This window comes from Dinoponera quadriceps, unplaced genomic scaffold (assembly GCF_001313825.1).
Source record: "Dinoponera quadriceps isolate SergipeBrazil2010 unplaced genomic scaffold, ASM131382v1 scaffold616, whole genome shotgun sequence".
Taxonomy (NCBI): Eukaryota; Metazoa; Arthropoda; class Insecta; order Hymenoptera; family Formicidae; genus Dinoponera; species Dinoponera quadriceps.
In genome coordinates this window covers 229,875-244,954 of record NW_014555184.1, presented here as the reverse complement: position 1 = coordinate 244,954, position 15,080 = coordinate 229,875, and the positions used below count along the sequence as shown (strand labels likewise).

General features: G+C 37.3%; 6 protein-coding genes across 10 annotated transcripts in view; 3 read left to right on the top strand and 3 right to left on the bottom strand.

The window, feature by feature from the left end:
- Positions 1–8: 8 nt before the first annotated feature.
- Positions 9–3,693, bottom strand: LOC106743216. 2 transcript variants are annotated; one of them, XM_014616847.1, is made up of 10 exons: positions 3,432–3,693; positions 2,873–2,945; positions 2,683–2,747; positions 2,458–2,603; positions 2,109–2,199; positions 1,783–1,838; positions 1,434–1,708; positions 1,108–1,352; positions 875–994; positions 9–782 (listed from the first exon to the last, which is right to left on the bottom strand). In XM_014616847.1, the coding sequence occupies exons 2-10, from the start codon at positions 2,936–2,938 to the stop codon at positions 356–358; spliced, it is 1,491 nt and encodes a 496-aa protein (XP_014472333.1). In that variant the 5' UTR covers positions 2,939–2,945; positions 3,432–3,693; the 3' UTR covers positions 9–355. The 2 variants fall into 2 exon arrangements, with proteins under 2 accessions (XP_014472333.1, XP_014472334.1); XM_014616848.1 differs by having other exon boundaries at positions 3,569–3,693.
- Positions 3,694–4,447: 754 nt separating this feature from the next.
- LOC106743225 lies at positions 4,448–7,093 on the top strand. Of its 2 annotated transcripts, XM_014616863.1 has the most exons (3): positions 4,448–5,159; positions 5,256–6,600; positions 6,954–7,093. In XM_014616863.1, the coding sequence occupies exons 1-2, from the start codon at positions 4,856–4,858 to the stop codon at positions 6,596–6,598; spliced, it is 1,647 nt and encodes a 548-aa protein (XP_014472349.1). In that variant the 5' UTR covers positions 4,448–4,855; the 3' UTR covers positions 6,599–6,600; positions 6,954–7,093. The 2 variants fall into 2 exon arrangements, with proteins under 2 accessions (XP_014472349.1, XP_014472348.1); XM_014616862.1 differs by having other exon boundaries at positions 4,448–6,600.
- Positions 7,094–7,555: 462 nt separating this feature from the next.
- LOC106743239 lies at positions 7,556–9,016 on the bottom strand. The gene is made up of 2 exons (XM_014616876.1): positions 8,751–9,016; positions 7,556–7,953 (listed from the first exon to the last, which is right to left on the bottom strand). Exons 1-2 carry the CDS (start codon positions 8,774–8,776, stop codon positions 7,647–7,649), a joined length of 333 nt encoding a protein of 110 aa, XP_014472362.1. The 5' UTR covers positions 8,777–9,016; the 3' UTR covers positions 7,556–7,646.
- A 359-nt stretch (positions 9,017–9,375) lies between these two features.
- LOC106743296 (dual specificity mitogen-activated protein kinase kinase 6) lies at positions 9,376–12,258 on the top strand. Its single transcript, XM_014617002.1, has 7 exons — positions 9,376–9,495; positions 9,702–9,899; positions 10,145–10,310; positions 10,392–10,628; positions 10,787–10,966; positions 11,056–11,273; positions 11,366–12,258. Exons 2-7 carry the CDS (start codon positions 9,820–9,822, stop codon positions 11,508–11,510), a joined length of 1,026 nt encoding a protein of 341 aa, XP_014472488.1. The 5' UTR covers positions 9,376–9,495; positions 9,702–9,819; the 3' UTR covers positions 11,511–12,258.
- Positions 12,259–12,317: 59 nt separating this feature from the next.
- Positions 12,318–14,492, bottom strand: LOC106743295 (probable dimethyladenosine transferase). Of its 2 annotated transcripts, none has more exons than XM_014617000.1 (6): positions 14,407–14,492; positions 13,853–14,299; positions 13,379–13,745; positions 12,823–13,168; positions 12,624–12,730; positions 12,318–12,434 (listed from the first exon to the last, which is right to left on the bottom strand). In XM_014617000.1, the coding sequence occupies exons 2-6, from the start codon at positions 13,908–13,910 to the stop codon at positions 12,392–12,394; spliced, it is 921 nt and encodes a 306-aa protein (XP_014472486.1). In that variant the 5' UTR covers positions 13,911–14,299; positions 14,407–14,492; the 3' UTR covers positions 12,318–12,391. The 2 variants fall into 2 exon arrangements, with proteins under 2 accessions (XP_014472486.1, XP_014472487.1); XM_014617001.1 differs by having other exon boundaries at positions 13,853–14,329; positions 14,407–14,478.
- Positions 14,493–14,683: 191 nt separating this feature from the next.
- Positions 14,684–15,080, top strand: part of LOC106743294 (E3 ubiquitin-protein ligase RBBP6) — a 15,996-nt gene continuing 15,599 nt past the window's right edge. For both annotated transcript variants that reach the window (XM_014616999.1, XM_014616998.1), the window contains exon 1: positions 14,684–14,768. The gene's annotated coding sequence lies outside the window, so the exon portion shown is untranslated. The remainder of the gene's footprint in view (positions 14,769–15,080) is intronic.

Below are 15,080 nucleotides of genomic sequence, written 5' to 3'. Positions count from 1 at the left end.
TTCTGAATTGCTGATGTACAATATAAAAAAAAACATGACTCCTATGGTTTTTTTAAGCATTCAGGGTTTACCAACAAAGTGTAAAATATTGAAACTTAATGCGATATTAAGATAATGATTAAATTAACCATCTATGTGCATCTATGAAGTTAAAATGCAAGATGTATCGCTAATTATTTATAACCAAAAGCAATGTGATGTATTGCGATACTGTTATCTAATCAATTTTCTTTTAAATTGTGACGAATAACAGAAACCCTCTTCCCATAATTGTAATGTTGAAACAAACATATGGATATATTATTTGTATCTGTGTATGTATATATAAACATTAAACTATTGTAAGTTATTAGAATTATTTAACAGGTAGTACAATTATCTTGGGTATGGTGAATTTCATGCAAAAGTTTTCTTTTCCTTCTTGAGTGAAAAATAGACTTTCATCAATCTTAAAATTCCCATATAAAATATCTTTCATTTTTTCAATTGATAACATATTTATAACACCTGGGGGTATACCGGATGTTGAAAACATGTCACAATATGGTATCAAACTACAATCCACATCGTTACATAGCACAATAACAGAATTGCCAGTAATTAAAGCTAACGTCAACTGCCAAAACAACACGTTTAAGTTCTTCCCCTTAAGGATGATAATACCGCGTGGCTTACGCATTTCTGTTATTTCTAATCTTCCACTTTGAGGATGCATTATTGAATTTTCATAGAAATGTGAAGATTTTGTCCATTTTAATATTATATCTGTCAGTTCAAACTTACTGAAAGAATGAAAGAAAAATTGGTAATTAGCTACAAAAAATAGATATATAAAGTGTATAGAATATAAAACTTATTTAATAATTTAACATACTTATTGCATTCCAATGTGTGTGCCAATTTAGATAACACTTGCATCCTGGAATCAATAGATCTAGCACTCCAAATTTTGGCTCCTTTTTCAGCTGCAGCAATGCATCTCTTAATATCTTCACTATAATAACAATAAATTCATTACAAGTTTAAGATATAAATATTATTAAATATATTCTGGAATTATATAGACAGTTATGAGAATAAAATCAAGAGAAATATGTAAATTCATACTTGGTTGCATTTGCCCATAAAAAACCTTTATTATTCCAATATGTATCTTCCACAGGTTTTTGCCACATTCCATCAAAAAACAGATTATATCTAGTAGATAAAGGTCCAAATATACCTAGTTTTCTCGTACTTGTACTTGTGTTTTGAAATAATGTAGAAAAGGAGGAGTCCGATTTTCCCTTGGGCGGGAAGAGTACGATACTACCGTAAAAATCCATATATGTATTGATAAATGTAACGTCTCTCTGGACGATAAAAGCAAGAATCATTTTAATAATACTTGAGACAAATTGGCAATACTATGTTACGTAATTTACATGACATACATTTAAAAACGCTGCCAAATCCTTTGCAGCTATAATATTCTCTGACCATATAGATATTATGCTCAACTTTTCGGAATGGGAAGTGGAATCAAGTAACTCCTGTTTTGATCGAAATATATCAAAATGATGAGCGGCTTTGCATTCGTTCATGAATGATGAAAGTTTCGGTACTAGTAGTTCTTGAATCCAGATTTTGTCAAAATAAAAATTTCTTATTTCTTTAACAACTGCATGCAAATCTGAATCTTCTAAAATTATCATTTCATAATGTTCATCTGTAAAAATTTAAAAGATTTTGTTTACAGAATATAAATATTTTCATTATATTTTGAATGCGTATATTTTTTACCTGAATCTCGATGTTCCATATTGCTCCGAATACACTGTTCACGAAAAGTTTTTGACCTAAAAATTATCACAAAATAATATATCTATAAAATAAACAATATATATACCCATCATGCCAGACATCCGAGGGACATCTTAAAGATGTCAAGAGGAGAGTTTCTACGTTCTAAGAATATCCATATAATTCCATTGGATAAAGTGTGCAATATGGGTATATATAGTAATTTTAAAGTATCATATTATATTTAATTGAAAGTAAACAGGAATCTGCATTGATATGTTCAGTACATTATATGTATTAGCATAATATTTTTATCAGATAATTACTCTAGCTTTGATATGAAAAGCCTCATGGGATAATCTCGCATACATATAAAGAAAAGTGTGTTCACTAAATTGAATAATTCCATGAATGCATCTGCAAATTTAAAATTATAAATGGATCTTATATATAAACAGCCCAGCAGAGTTAGATTCATATATATTCTTCAAACATATACTCGTACAATATGATTATAAAATGTTACATATGTTTAAAGAATGTATATGAAATTAATATGTTCTACCTGGGAGCTTAACATGTCTTATATGCTACATTCTTAAAGTAAAATATTAGAATAAATAATATACAACGTAATAAAGCATGTTTTTTAATACATAATATTTTGGTACCTACCAAAAGACACCTCAACTTCGTTAATTACAAACTTCATACTGTAATATTTTAAATATTCAATAATAGTACTAACTATATCTACATGGCGACAATAAGACTGGAAAAGAGGCAGATTCTTTTCTATTACCGTTGCCATTTCAAGGAATCTGTACATATAAACAGAATATATTAAATATGACAAGATTCAAAGCAGCTTTTATATTTTGATATTAAATGTCCATTTACCTCTTTGAATAAGTTTCTGGAAAAAATATCGTTTCAGATAAGTCAGATAGTTGTGATCGTGCTTTCTAAAAATATTATATACATGTAATATTATATTATTAAAGATATAAACTAGGCTTTTATTTTAAATATTAAAAATACATTTCATAACTTATCCACAGTATATTTATATACGCATATATATACTTACTTGTATGTCAAATTCGTCATATTCTAGATTTGCGTAACATTCACGTATGGTCCGATTCTTCGTCATAATTAATCTGGTTTCAAGAATGTTAAGAAAATCGAAAAAGTATGCGTCAATTGTTATGTAAACGAAAAAAAGAATCTAAATTTCCTTCTTACGAAGAGATACTTCGATATGGATCGAAAAACAGATTATATAAAACATACTGTAGCCGATAACTTGATCATAATATCGATAATGAAAATTAGGGATTAATTACAATTGAAATTTATTGAATTAAACTGAAAACTGCGTAAATTAATGAAATGGATTCAATTGAGAGAGTATTTCATCAAAATATTTCCATCCAGAGTTCTCCTCTGTATTATCTTGTTGTGGCTTTTTACACTTTGATGACAATAATTAAAACATTTTATATGAAAACGCATATAACGGCAAACACGATACACCACATTGAATGTCTAACAATAATTGATCGGGAAGGTACAAATCGGCGAAGAGAATCACTATTCATGAATTATGTGTAATCACTCTTATGGATTATCAATTGATCTGAAACCTGTGTGTTATTCGTTGACAAAATCAAATTTTAAAAAGGACGAAATCGAGCACTATATCCGTTATTTGCGGTGAGCCCAGCATAAACGTATAAAAGAAACTGATGAAGAGCGATAAGACTAATTATAAAATAGCTACATTTCTCTTGATACTTGACAGGAAACTACGTAAACTTTCGTTGAAAATAACTCCAAGTGAATCCTGTAACAAGAGAGATCATGGCTGCGTTCAGAGAGCACGATATCATCGCTATCATTTTTATCGCAAATCAGACGTAGAACGCAAATAGAATGACATATAACGTGCTACCTGAATGCAGCTAGCCATTTGTGCAATAAAATAAAGGGTACTTTCCAGCAAGAAACACGGAATCCTTCTATTGGCTGATGATACATTGCCATAAGATAACACGTAGCCAATAAAACAACTCTCTTATTTCTAGTTGGAAAGTACCATGTATAAAAAATTTTCTAGAACAATTGTGTCGGTAACAATCCCAAAAAATGACATTTTCAATCCTTTTCCCGGCATTCTCGTATCATTCTGTCTTTTGAAATTAATTAGTTTTGATCCATAATCTTTCTTTAAATCGTAATTATTAAGCGAAGTCTATAATGAGAATTTAAGGCGTAAACCTTAAGAAATGGACGAAACACGGTTGAATTATACAAGAAAAATCAATTATGATAAGTCAATTTCTTAAGGGGAGGTTCTCATGAAACTCGACCAAAAAATCGTTTTTTTTTTTTTTTTTTCGATAACTTATTATGTGTAGAATATGTTCCCAAAGCGGTTTGGCCGATAACGATTGCATAAAAAAGTGATCGCATAAGAAAGGAACCCATCTTTTTTCACGAAAATTGAGAAAATTGAGTTTGTGCGGTAATGGGTATCTCACATCAATCTTTTTCAAAGGCAAGCTTGTATTATTAATACTGTGGTAAGAATAGTTATTTCAAGCACCACCAAATGTCGCTAGATGCGCTATGGCGTTGAAATAACGGAAAGCATGCGTCTCTATACACTAATATGTGCGGGGGTCATCCCGTGTGACGGCTTAAAAAAATCGATTTTTTTTTTTGCATAAATCTAATCTAGAGCATGCATAGAATATACTGGCAAAGTAATTTTCCGAAATTCGAAGTCATTGAAAAGTTACAGCAGTAAGAAGATAAGGTGTTTAAGCACACAGCTGAGCGCTCGACGGGGCAGGAAACAAGAGCTATTGTATACCTTCGGACTCTTATCTGAAGCCGATTCTATTCACACGCACATATACGCACATATATTTAGAGGGGTGCTGCTATCCTGAAACTCAAATTGAATGTAATGGTTGCTTAGTTTTGGCTTCGCAGTCAGCGGCGCAACAGCTCTTGAGTCGTTGTAAGCAGTAATATTGTACCGTGCAAGTGTTTCAAGTTTACGATGAGTGACAGGAAAGGAACAAGAGAAACTCGCGCTCATGCTGAGCGAAGAAAGAAGAGAAAATTTCCAGGAAACCGTTATACGTTGGAAAATGATCTGGATTATACGTCGGCATCAGCGAAGAAACTGCTTGGAAGCATGAACCTGGAAGTGCCTGTTGCTTCGAACTTTGCGTACTGTATCTTAGAATTTGCATCTGTGTTTTCGGCAATTTCAGCAAATGTTATATGCAAAGAGTGTAAAAATGACGTGACCTTTAGTCAGACGATTTTACGAGGCTTGGGTTTTAAAATTCTTATGTCGTGTAAGTGCAGTACAGATAAAACGATAAACTCGGGCCCAATGATTCAAAATGCTTTTGAAATTAATCGGCGCTTCGTTTTTGCGATGCGGTTGTTAGGTGTTGGCCACGAAGGAGCGAATCTTTTCTGCAGTTTATTGGACATTTGTCAAGGTATAGGAAACTCGACATATACCGCGCTTTTGGAAAATATTCACACAGCCGCATCTGCAGTATATGAGTCCGTTCTATCCTTTGCTGCCACACAAGAAAAAAATATGAATGAAGAAGCTGGGAAGCCGCAAATTGAATTAACAGTTTCCGGAGATGGAACTTGGAAAAAACGCGGCTTTTCATCTCTATTTGGAGTATCGACGTTAATTGAAAAGTATTCTGGGAAAGTGATAGATGCGATGGTTATGAATAGTTTTTGTGGTGCTTGTAATCTGTGGAAAAAGTTAAAAAATACTGAACCAGAGAAATACGAGGCATGGTATGCAGATCATGAATCTGAGTGTTCGATAAATCACACAGGTAGTTCCGGTAAAATGGAAATTGATGCCATTATCGCAATGTTTTTACGCTCGATCGAAAAACACGGCGTGAAATATTTGACGTATGTCGGCGACGGTGACAGCAAGACATTCAATGGCATTTTAAAAGCTGAGCCTTATGGTAATGACTCTCCTGTTATTAAAAAAGAGTGTGTTGGGCATGTTGAGAAACGGATGGGAACACGACTCCGAAATGTTAAAAAGAATAATAAAGGTATTGGTGGCAAAGGTCAGGGCAAGCTAACGGACAAGCTAATTATTGAAATGACAAAATGTTATGGCTTAGCCATTCGTCGCCATCCCGATTCATTAGAAGAAATGAAGAAAGAAGTTTGGGCCACATTCTACCACAAATGCTCTACCGATGAAAATCCTCAGCACCAGAACTGTCCAGCAGGCGAAGGTAGCTGGTGTAAATGGCGGCAGGCTGAAGCTAAGAGCACGCTCGACCAATTCCACCACGAGAAGGCCCCTTTATCCAAGGAAGTACAAGCAGTAGTTAAATCTATCTATGAAGATTTATCCAAGGACGATCTTTTGACCCGATGTTTAGGAGCAGAGACGCAGAATAATAATGAGTCGTTAAATTCACTCATTTGGACGTTCGCTCCGAAACATCTACATTCAGGCGCTCAGATAGTTCAGATTGCAACTTTTTTGGCCGTCGTCATCTTGAATGAAGGCTTCCAAGGCATTATTAAGATAATGCATACGATGGGCTGTTCAATTGGACGATCAGCGCACGCTTATGTAGAGCGCCGCGACAAAGCCCGGATCAGCCGTTCCGAGCAGCGCATGAGCGACGCGGCAAGAGAAGTTAGAATTTCAGCCAGGGAGGAGCAGTCGGCCTTACGAAATTTACAAGAAGAAGAGGAAGGGATACTCTATGCACCAGGAATAGCAGATTAGTGGTAAGCAAAAATTTCATGGTGTAATTCACACGTGAACTTTCTAACGCGTTTTTTCTCAAAACTGGATTTTTTAACTGGTGCCCATGATTTTTCGAAAACGGTTTAATGGATTTAAATAAAATTTTAATGGTAGATTCAGCATATGTGTGGCTATCGTGAGAACTAGAATTTTTAAAAAATATTGAACCGTTTTCTGTCCGCATAAAAAAATAGTCGCAAGAAATCATGCTATTTTGAGTTATAATTTTTAAAAGCATGCGAAAAATTGAATTTTTAATATTTTCAAAAAATCCTAGTTCCCACAATAGCCATTCACCTATAGATTAAAATGCAATTTGATTTTTTGATTTCAGATAAACCAGTCTGCCGGAATCGTGGGCACCGTTTGTCTACTTTTTTTTACATGGGTGCCATTCCAGTGATGTGATGTAATGATAATGATGTAACTCGCCATCGACGCCATATTTTTAAATAAAAAAATTTACACATATAGTTTAAGATGTAATAAATATATAGTAAAAATTTGGAATCTCTGTATTTTTTCATTTCGCCGCAAAAAAGTGCAAAAAAACCTTTAAAAAACGGTCGTCACACGGGATGACCCCCTTAAATCTTATGCCTTAAATTCTCACCGCAAACCCCGCTTATCATAGCCTTTTCACGATATATTGCATGTGAAAAGCGTCCCCATTGTCTAAATGGAGATTCCCCGAATTCAAATGACGTATTATGAGCTCGCGTGTAACAGCGAATGTGTAGTATTTGCAATTGTTGACGCTTCTTATCGCGTAATATTTAGATGTTTCATAAAATTATTTTTGTCTCTATTTGACAATTGTGGTTTAATTTTTGTTAATGCATATCCTTTATTTGCTAAAAGTAATTCTATAATCTGTTAACAGTGGATAAAACAACGACATATGATATAAACATTACATTTTTATAAATTATATAAAATTATTTAACAGGTATCACAATTATCTTAGATATGTAGAATTTCACGCACAAGTTTTCTTTCCCCTTTTGTGAGAACAATTGAATTTCATTCATCTTATACCTAGAACATGAGAACTTTTCTTTTCAATCAATAACATGTTTATAACACTTGGAGGAATATCGGTTGCTGTGAACATGATACGGTATGATGCCAAACTACATACTGAGTCACATAATGCAATGACAGAATTGCCATTTACCAAAATAACATTTAAGTCTCCTGCATCAAGGATAATAATGCCACGTGACTTACGAATTACTGTTATTTCTAATCTATCACTTTGAGGATGTGTTATTAAATTTTCAAACAAATCTGATTTTGCCCATTTTGATATTATATCTGCCAGTTCAAGTTTACTGAAAGAAAAACTGTTAATTAGCCATCAAAAAGTAGAGATATATAAAACATATAGGAATATAAAATCTATTTAATAATTTAACATATTTATTGAATTTTAATGTGTATGCCAGTTTACATAACACTTGTATCCTACGTAATCACCCTTGTGAATTATCAGTTCGTCTGAAACCTGTCTCACTCGTCCACAAAGTCAAATTTTAAATTAAGTTTTAAAACGGATGAAGCACTGAACACTATGTCCGTTATTTGCATTGAACATAGCATAAACGTACAAACGAGCGATAAGACTAATTTATAAAACGCATCCGTTGATACTTAGCAGGAAACTATGCCGCTTTTGTTGTAAATAAAAGTTCTTACACAATGCCAGGCAACAGGAATAGAGTAACACAGGCAATAAATTTCCAATCCTATCGGAAACCGTATATAAATGCACAACGATTGATTGCACGGTTTTTGATAGATTGAAAATCTACTACCTGCGTTATCTTCTGTTCCTGTTGCCTGGCATTGTGAATGGACTCCAAGTGACTGTTGCAACATGGCTGTATTCAAGGCTGCGTTGTATCACCGCTATCATTCTATCTTTATCGCACATTAACACGTTGACTGCCACGGAACTTTTCACGATTCTGGACTAAGAAGCCGATTTAATCAAATAATGAAGCGACGAGATAACTCGTAGTTGGAGTCCTGGGCAAATAAACAACCTACGAGATATCTCGTAGTTGGCAGTCAACGTGTTAAACATAGAGCAAGAATAGAATGACGCATAAAACTGATGATGTGTTACCTGAATGCAGCTAGCCATCCGTGCATTTGAAGTAAAGGGCACTTTCCAGCAAGAAACACGGAATCCTTCTACTGACTGATGACACATCGTCATAAGATAACACGTAGCCAATAAAACGACTCTCTCTTGTAAAGTATCCTATGTATAAAATTTTCCAGAGCAATTGCGCCGGTAACCGTCCTAAACCGACAAATATTTTTAATCCTTTTCCCAGCACTCTTGTATATTATTCTGCTTTTTGAAATTAATCGCATCACTTCAAGACATTTGAGCCTCTCCCCAAAAAACTACCAGTACAATCGCGCACGAAAAGATTACCACATTCCCTAGACATAATGAGGTCGGAAATTTCGGATTGGTGTGTGCCATTTCTGAATGTCAGTGCGTCACGACTGCCGCTTGTTCTGTGAACCGGCAAGGATGCTCTAAAGCAGCAGTCGTGATGCACGAATATTAAAAAAATGATGCGGTTAATTTTCGAAATTTCCTATATTACCATGCCTAGGGAATGCTACAACTTTTTTTATCCGTGACGGTGAAAAAAAACGCAGCGATCACGGTGGGGACTGGGTCCCTAGGGTGCGAGTTTCAAATCTAACGGCATCAACCTGCGCGGTTTTCGCGCGGCCAACTTCAGGCGGTAGTTTGAGTTTGTTAAAAACTTCATATATGGGCAACGGAGCGCTGCGGAGATCCGGATATTCCTCGCGCGATTCCGTCGGGGCAGCGTGATGCTTTTCGCAGGGTACGTGATTCCTATCGATCTCGTCGCGCGGGAACGACGTGGGCAACGTGGTGTATGCGCGCGTACGGCGCAAACCTCTCCGCGAAATAACCTAAACATCTATCCGTCTCTCTCTCTCTCTCGTACGCGCGCGCGCGCGCGAATCTCCGCATTTCGACGCGCCGTTCATGAAATTCAGCGTTTCATCTTGCGTTTCGTCTTTTCAGATCGCGTGTGCGCTGCGTCCTTTCACACAATCGGCCATGAGTTCCCTTTAAGAGTTCCCGGAACGCTGTCAAACTCGCGCGTCCCACGCGACCCCACGATTCGTCGCAACCTAACACCATGGCTCTACCTGGTAACAAGAGAGAGAGGAAGAAGCCGGTCTTGCCGAAGCTGACTGTCCCTGACGAACCCGTACCAGTGTATGTGTAGAATCGATGACATCTTCCTTATATATTGAAATAGCATTACAGTATATCTTATGTCACACATGTGTCATGTGTTTTGTAAAGAATTCATACATATATAAATAATCCCCCAAGTAACAATGCAAGATATATAAATAATCCCCCAAGTAAACATGCCAGTTTACAGATAATACATTTTGGCTGTTGAGAAGATAGATTCGTTAGCTTTTCTTATATTTCTTGTGGACATTCTGTTCCAGGACACCACCGAGAAATTTGGACAAACGGACTACCATTACTATAGATGACAAGACATTTGTTGTGGAAGCTGATGACTTGGAGACGCTTTGTGTACTTGGCCGCGGAGCATATGGAATTGTTGATAAGATGCGACACAAGCAAAGTGGCACAATTATGGCAGTGAAGGTATTTTTCTACACAAAACGATCCGTAATGTATATGTTCTGATACAACATGATTATCTGTACGCGTAATTGACCTCTGCAGAGAATAACTGCCACAGTTAACACACAAGAGCAAAAACGGCTGCTTATGGACCTAGATATTTCCATGCGTAGTTCAGCATGTTCCTATACAGTACAATTTTATGGAGCCTTATTCCGAGAGGGGGACGTATGGATATGCATGGAAGTGATGGATATGAGCCTTGATAAGTTTTATATGAAAGTTTACAAACATGGTCGTGCCATTCCTGAGGATATTTTAGGAAAAGTGGCTTTTGCAGTACGTATGCGTATTCGAGCGTCCGGTAATGTTGCACGTTAATTCTTGCTCGTTTCTTCATTTTCTCTACTTTACCCTAATACTTATCTATACGTTCAACTTGGAACTTCTACAGTGTGAAAAATATATTCACATTTTTGTTGTATTAATGTTCGCAGGTAGTAAGCGCATTGCATTACCTCTATTCACAATTACGGGTAATTCACAGGGACGTTAAGCCTAGTAATATTCTAATCAATCGGAAAGGTGAGGTCAAAATTTGTGATTTTGGTATATCCGGTTATCTCGTGGACTCGGTCGCGAAGACTATCGACGCTGGGTGCAAGCCATACATGGCTGTAAGTAATCGTATAATTCGCGTGTAATCGCGGAAATTTCATCTCAAGTGTCTTATCAATACATTCTCCACCATTGTCTCTTTTTGTAGCCAGAAAGGATAGATCCGTCGGGTAACCCGTCGCAGTACGACATCAGATCTGACGTCTGGTCGTTAGGAATTTCCCTTGTTGAATTGGCCACGGGTAAATTCCCGTACGAGTCGTGGGGCACGCCGTTCGAGCAACTGAAACAAGTCGTCAAGGATGAAGCTCCGAAGTTACCTGCTGACAAATTCTCCTCTTCATTCGACGAGTTTATTAATAAGTGGTAAATGGCATATCCAGCGAAATTGTCTCTTATTATGCTCGTGAATCTCATGGACGATGTTTCCTCACGATACGTTTGTGTCCTGCTTTCAGTCTAATGAAGGACTACACTGCCCGTCCAAACTACAGTCAATTACTGGAACTCGACTTTATCGCGGAACACGCTCAGAAAGACATAAACGTGGCGGAATTTGTCGGAGAGATTCTAGACTTACCGGAAACTGAACAGCCGGCATAGTGCATATGCTACTTCGACGTAGCTTGTAACGTAATTTGACCTGCAACTTCTTCAATCTTAGCGAGACAGTCATTTAATCGCATCCCTTCATATGTAATTTATATTACCAGATTGTTCGATCATTGTATATTGAAAGTGTAAACGCACTTAAGTGATTATTATATTCCCTTATTTATCATCTTATTAATTTTTATCAATTATATCGGTAGTGATTTTACCGATAACTTTTGTAGTGTCCTCGAGTTTGGTCTGAAAAAATAACTATCCGCACCACTCTTCTAATTCACACTGAAGTGAATCATACAAAATAGCAGGTAGATGTTTTTTACATGATATAGCAGTATAAGTAGCATTCGTCACATTGATAAAGAGTAAATAGGTAAAATCTTAATAACAGCATCTGATATATACATTTTTAAGAATATAGATTAGGATACCGAGATGTGTTTGAAGGGGGAAAAAGGAGAATTGTAATATTGAAAAATAGCACGGTATAATCAAATGTCCATAATCAAAATTGTAACCGTCTGAAATGTAGTCCCGTTTATGTGGACCGTCAGTTCAATGTAATAAGATTTATATTAATAATAGATATTAAGGTTTTTTGAATTACATGTGCATAGTATAGAATTAATATTATACGATAGGAGTCTCGTAGAAGAGTTCTCGATTTTTTTTTATATATGATCTAGAACTATGATGTAATCAAACTGATCTTAAATAAACGATCATTTATAAGTGGTCTCGATATGTGTATAACAAATTCAGTTGTTTTAAATAAAAAAGGTTACCAGAGCTTTGTTGTTCTAGTAAAATATATTTGTTTGTACATTTTCCTACAAAAATTCTCGGGTTATCAACAAATAACCTAACGTCATAATTTACGTGAAATGTATGCCTTCCGCGTTGAATGTATGTAAAAGGCTGAAAAAAAAGTTCGTTAATTTCAATGCATCTCAGTCCCTGTAGACTTTGTTAAGCTATTAGATTATAATTTCGAATAATTACGTGAGGTCTGCTACACAACATCAATTTGCAATGCACGAGAAACATTATTCGTTAATAGTGTTTCTCGTGCATTGCAAATTGATGTTGAACGCTGCTTCTTCCTACCTGATAAAATCGTCAATGTCCATAGTCCTGGCTCGTTTACTCTCCGCCCCTATCTTCTCCAAAACGCGGCTTACCAATTGCTTGATATCAAAATCGTCCGGAATATTCTGTGATATCAGTTGATACATCATTAATGATGACAGATATTTACATTTTTACTTTGCATCGTAATTTTCATTTTCGTAACAACCAAACTCACCTTGTTATTCAAAGAACAATGGATCTTGTAGTTCTTCTCCAACATAGTGGTGACTGTAGTTTGCTTGAAGGCCGCGGAGAGGGTCTTATTCTTCCTCAGAAACGCGATTCTCGTCAGACCGTCCCACTCTTGATAATTGATTGGTGGTGGTGGGTTTCTCGGCTCGATTCTCACCACATTCGATTCTACCTTGGGTGGCGGTCTGAAATTATTCTTTCCGACTTTCATCAGCATGTCCACTCGTGACAATAATTGCGTATTGATGCTCAAGCGACAGTACAATTTGTCACCAGGTTTGGCTACCAACCGTTCCGCAAATTCTCTTTGAAACATAAGCACGGCACATCTGCAGAAAATAAGGTGCATACCAGTTCCAGCTCACCTTGCTTTGCCTGTGTATTAAAAATTCGCAAGATCCTTGCAACAATTTTAAATCGTTACAAGGAACCTCTGTGTGTTGCATTTTCAAAAAAGTTTACAAGTGATAGATTGGTAGAATCAAGTATTCTAACGCTAGTACTGTTCCTTAAGTTTGTTTACACGGATCTGTAATCACCTGAATAGTGGCCTGTGCAAGAGTAGTTTAAAAACTAGTGGTGACGATATCTGGTACGGTATATTGGCGACACACAAGTCGAAGAAAGGTAGATCTGTTTTTAGCACATCTCCGACTATTATTTGTAACTTTGATTGGTACACCGTTCCTTGGACACGTTTTTGTAACTCCGCTACCAATCTCGGGTCGACTTCACAAGCTACAACTTTCTTCGCCTTCTCTAGTAGTTTTACTGTCATATTGCCTGTGCCAGGGCCAACCTCCAATACAACATCGGTTGGCTTGAGCGCAGCTTTTTCGACCATACTTTGTATAACTAAGGGATTCTTCAAAATGTGCTGGCCAAAATCTTTATTAAACGAGATCCCTGTGTCACAAAAAGAAACGCATTAAGGGACGAGCGTATCTTGCATGAAAATTCCATGCACAAGTATAGAATTTATTCTCCGGTTAACCTATAAAAAAAATTCCAACCTTGTCTCGCCACTTCTTTGTGAACACGGGCAGTAACTTGCGTGCGAACTTTCGGCATTGCGTCTGCTTAAAAATTCAGACGCACTTGAACAAAACATATACACAGATTTGATAACGTTTTAAATGTGACCACGTGATACATCAGAAAGGTTATGTGTATAACATGTAAACCAGACGCCACATGTTACATACACTTTCGAATTATCCCGGATCCACGATAAGTGGAGCAAATTTTAAACCATAAGAAATTGACCAATCACAATCTATCATTCTTCTCACACTCGACTGTGACTGGTCAATTTTATACTGCTTGAAGCTTGCGCCGTAGAACCGGATTAATTTCATATACTCCATGCTGATTGGACACTCGTCGATAAGATAGCGGAATTCTTCCCCTTGCGAACGCCTTTTGGAACACATCCGGCATCCAATAGGAAACCCCATCATCTGAAAATCATTCCGAAAGAAACTCTCTCACTGGACGTTGCGTTTCAAGAAGTGTCGAAGCATTCTTGTGAACGGGTGAATGCACGGGTCGTATCTAGATTACTCACGCGTTACATGACCGTTGGTCGCGTTGCCGCGGCATCTCGTCGGTTATAGCGTATAGTGTTTTGTTCCCGACATTCCGAACGCCGCGAGTCTCACGATCGCTTCGTCACCACTGTCGCTTTACGCGACCAGTTAGCGAACGATCGGCGCGCAGGTTATCGTTTCTGGTTATCACGTCAGGCACAGCACGGCGTAATATGCTGGCGAATCCTCGACCAACGCTCGCGGAGTGACATGTCGACGAGAGCAACTCGCACAACTGCGCATTCCGTCGCACGTCGTCCATCGAAGAAGAAGCAGCAGTCGCTACGCCTTTACACGGCTCGTCCTCGTGCTGCGAAATCTCAGCTCGGTGTGCCGCATAGTAAGTACTCGTACACACGATCTCATGCCCGGCCCCCTGTGATTATCTCGCGCGTACTGTGTGACGATAATCTGTGACGTTACACGTATCGCCACGATCGAACGTCGCCGTTGCGCTTAACCTTTCAATCAATGGAACGGCTTCCCTCACGTTGGGTTGTTCATGTCTCTCGCCTCGACTGACGAATTCGTGAGAAGTTCGTGCGCGATCCCCACTTCGATCGCCCCGTGGGCTGGATGTCGTGCGAGAAGGTGTGTTTTGTCATCGTCGTTCTTACGTGTGTTTTGTCGAAATAGAGAGGGCGGGAGGGTG

Excerpts from the sequence above, each read along its gene's own strand:
- LOC106743216 (XM_014616847.1), bottom strand. The coding sequence starts at position 2,938 with ATGACGAAGAATCGGACCATACGTGAATGTTACGCAAATCTAGAATAT. Across the intron at positions 2,748-2,872 it reads ATGACGAATTTGACATACAA|AAAGCACGATCACAACTATC; the intron begins GTAAGTATATAT and ends TAATATTTTTAG. Across the intron at positions 2,604-2,682 it reads CCAGAAACTTATTCAAAGAG|ATTCCTTGAAATGGCAACGG; the intron begins GTAAATGGACAT and ends TTATATGTACAG.
- LOC106743225 (XM_014616862.1), top strand. The coding sequence starts at position 4,856 with ATGAGTGACAGGAAAGGAACAAGAGAAACTCGCGCTCATGCTGAGCGA.
- LOC106743239 (XM_014616876.1), bottom strand. The coding sequence starts at position 8,776 with ATGCACGGATGGCTAGCTGCATTCAG. Across the intron at positions 7,954-8,750 it reads GGATGGCTAGCTGCATTCAG|TAAACTTGAACTGGCAGATA; the intron begins GTAACACATCAT and ends TTTTTCTTTCAG.
- LOC106743296 (XM_014617002.1), top strand. The coding sequence starts at position 9,820 with ATGGCTCTACCTGGTAACAAGAGAGAGAGGAAGAAGCCGGTCTTGCCG. Across the intron at positions 10,311-10,391 it reads GCACAATTATGGCAGTGAAG|AGAATAACTGCCACAGTTAA; the intron begins GTATTTTTCTAC and ends TGACCTCTGCAG. Across the intron at positions 10,629-10,786 it reads TAGGAAAAGTGGCTTTTGCA|GTAGTAAGCGCATTGCATTA; the intron begins GTACGTATGCGT and ends TAATGTTCGCAG.
- LOC106743295 (XM_014617000.1), bottom strand. The coding sequence starts at position 13,910 with ATGCCGAAAGTTCGCACGCAAGTTACTGCCCGTGTTCACAAAGAAGTG. Across the intron at positions 13,169-13,378 it reads TTGCACAGGCCACTATTCAG|ATGTGCCGTGCTTATGTTTC; the intron begins GTGATTACAGAT and ends TATTTTCTGCAG. Across the intron at positions 12,731-12,822 it reads ATTGTTCTTTGAATAACAAG|AATATTCCGGACGATTTTGA; the intron begins GTGAGTTTGGTT and ends CTGATATCACAG.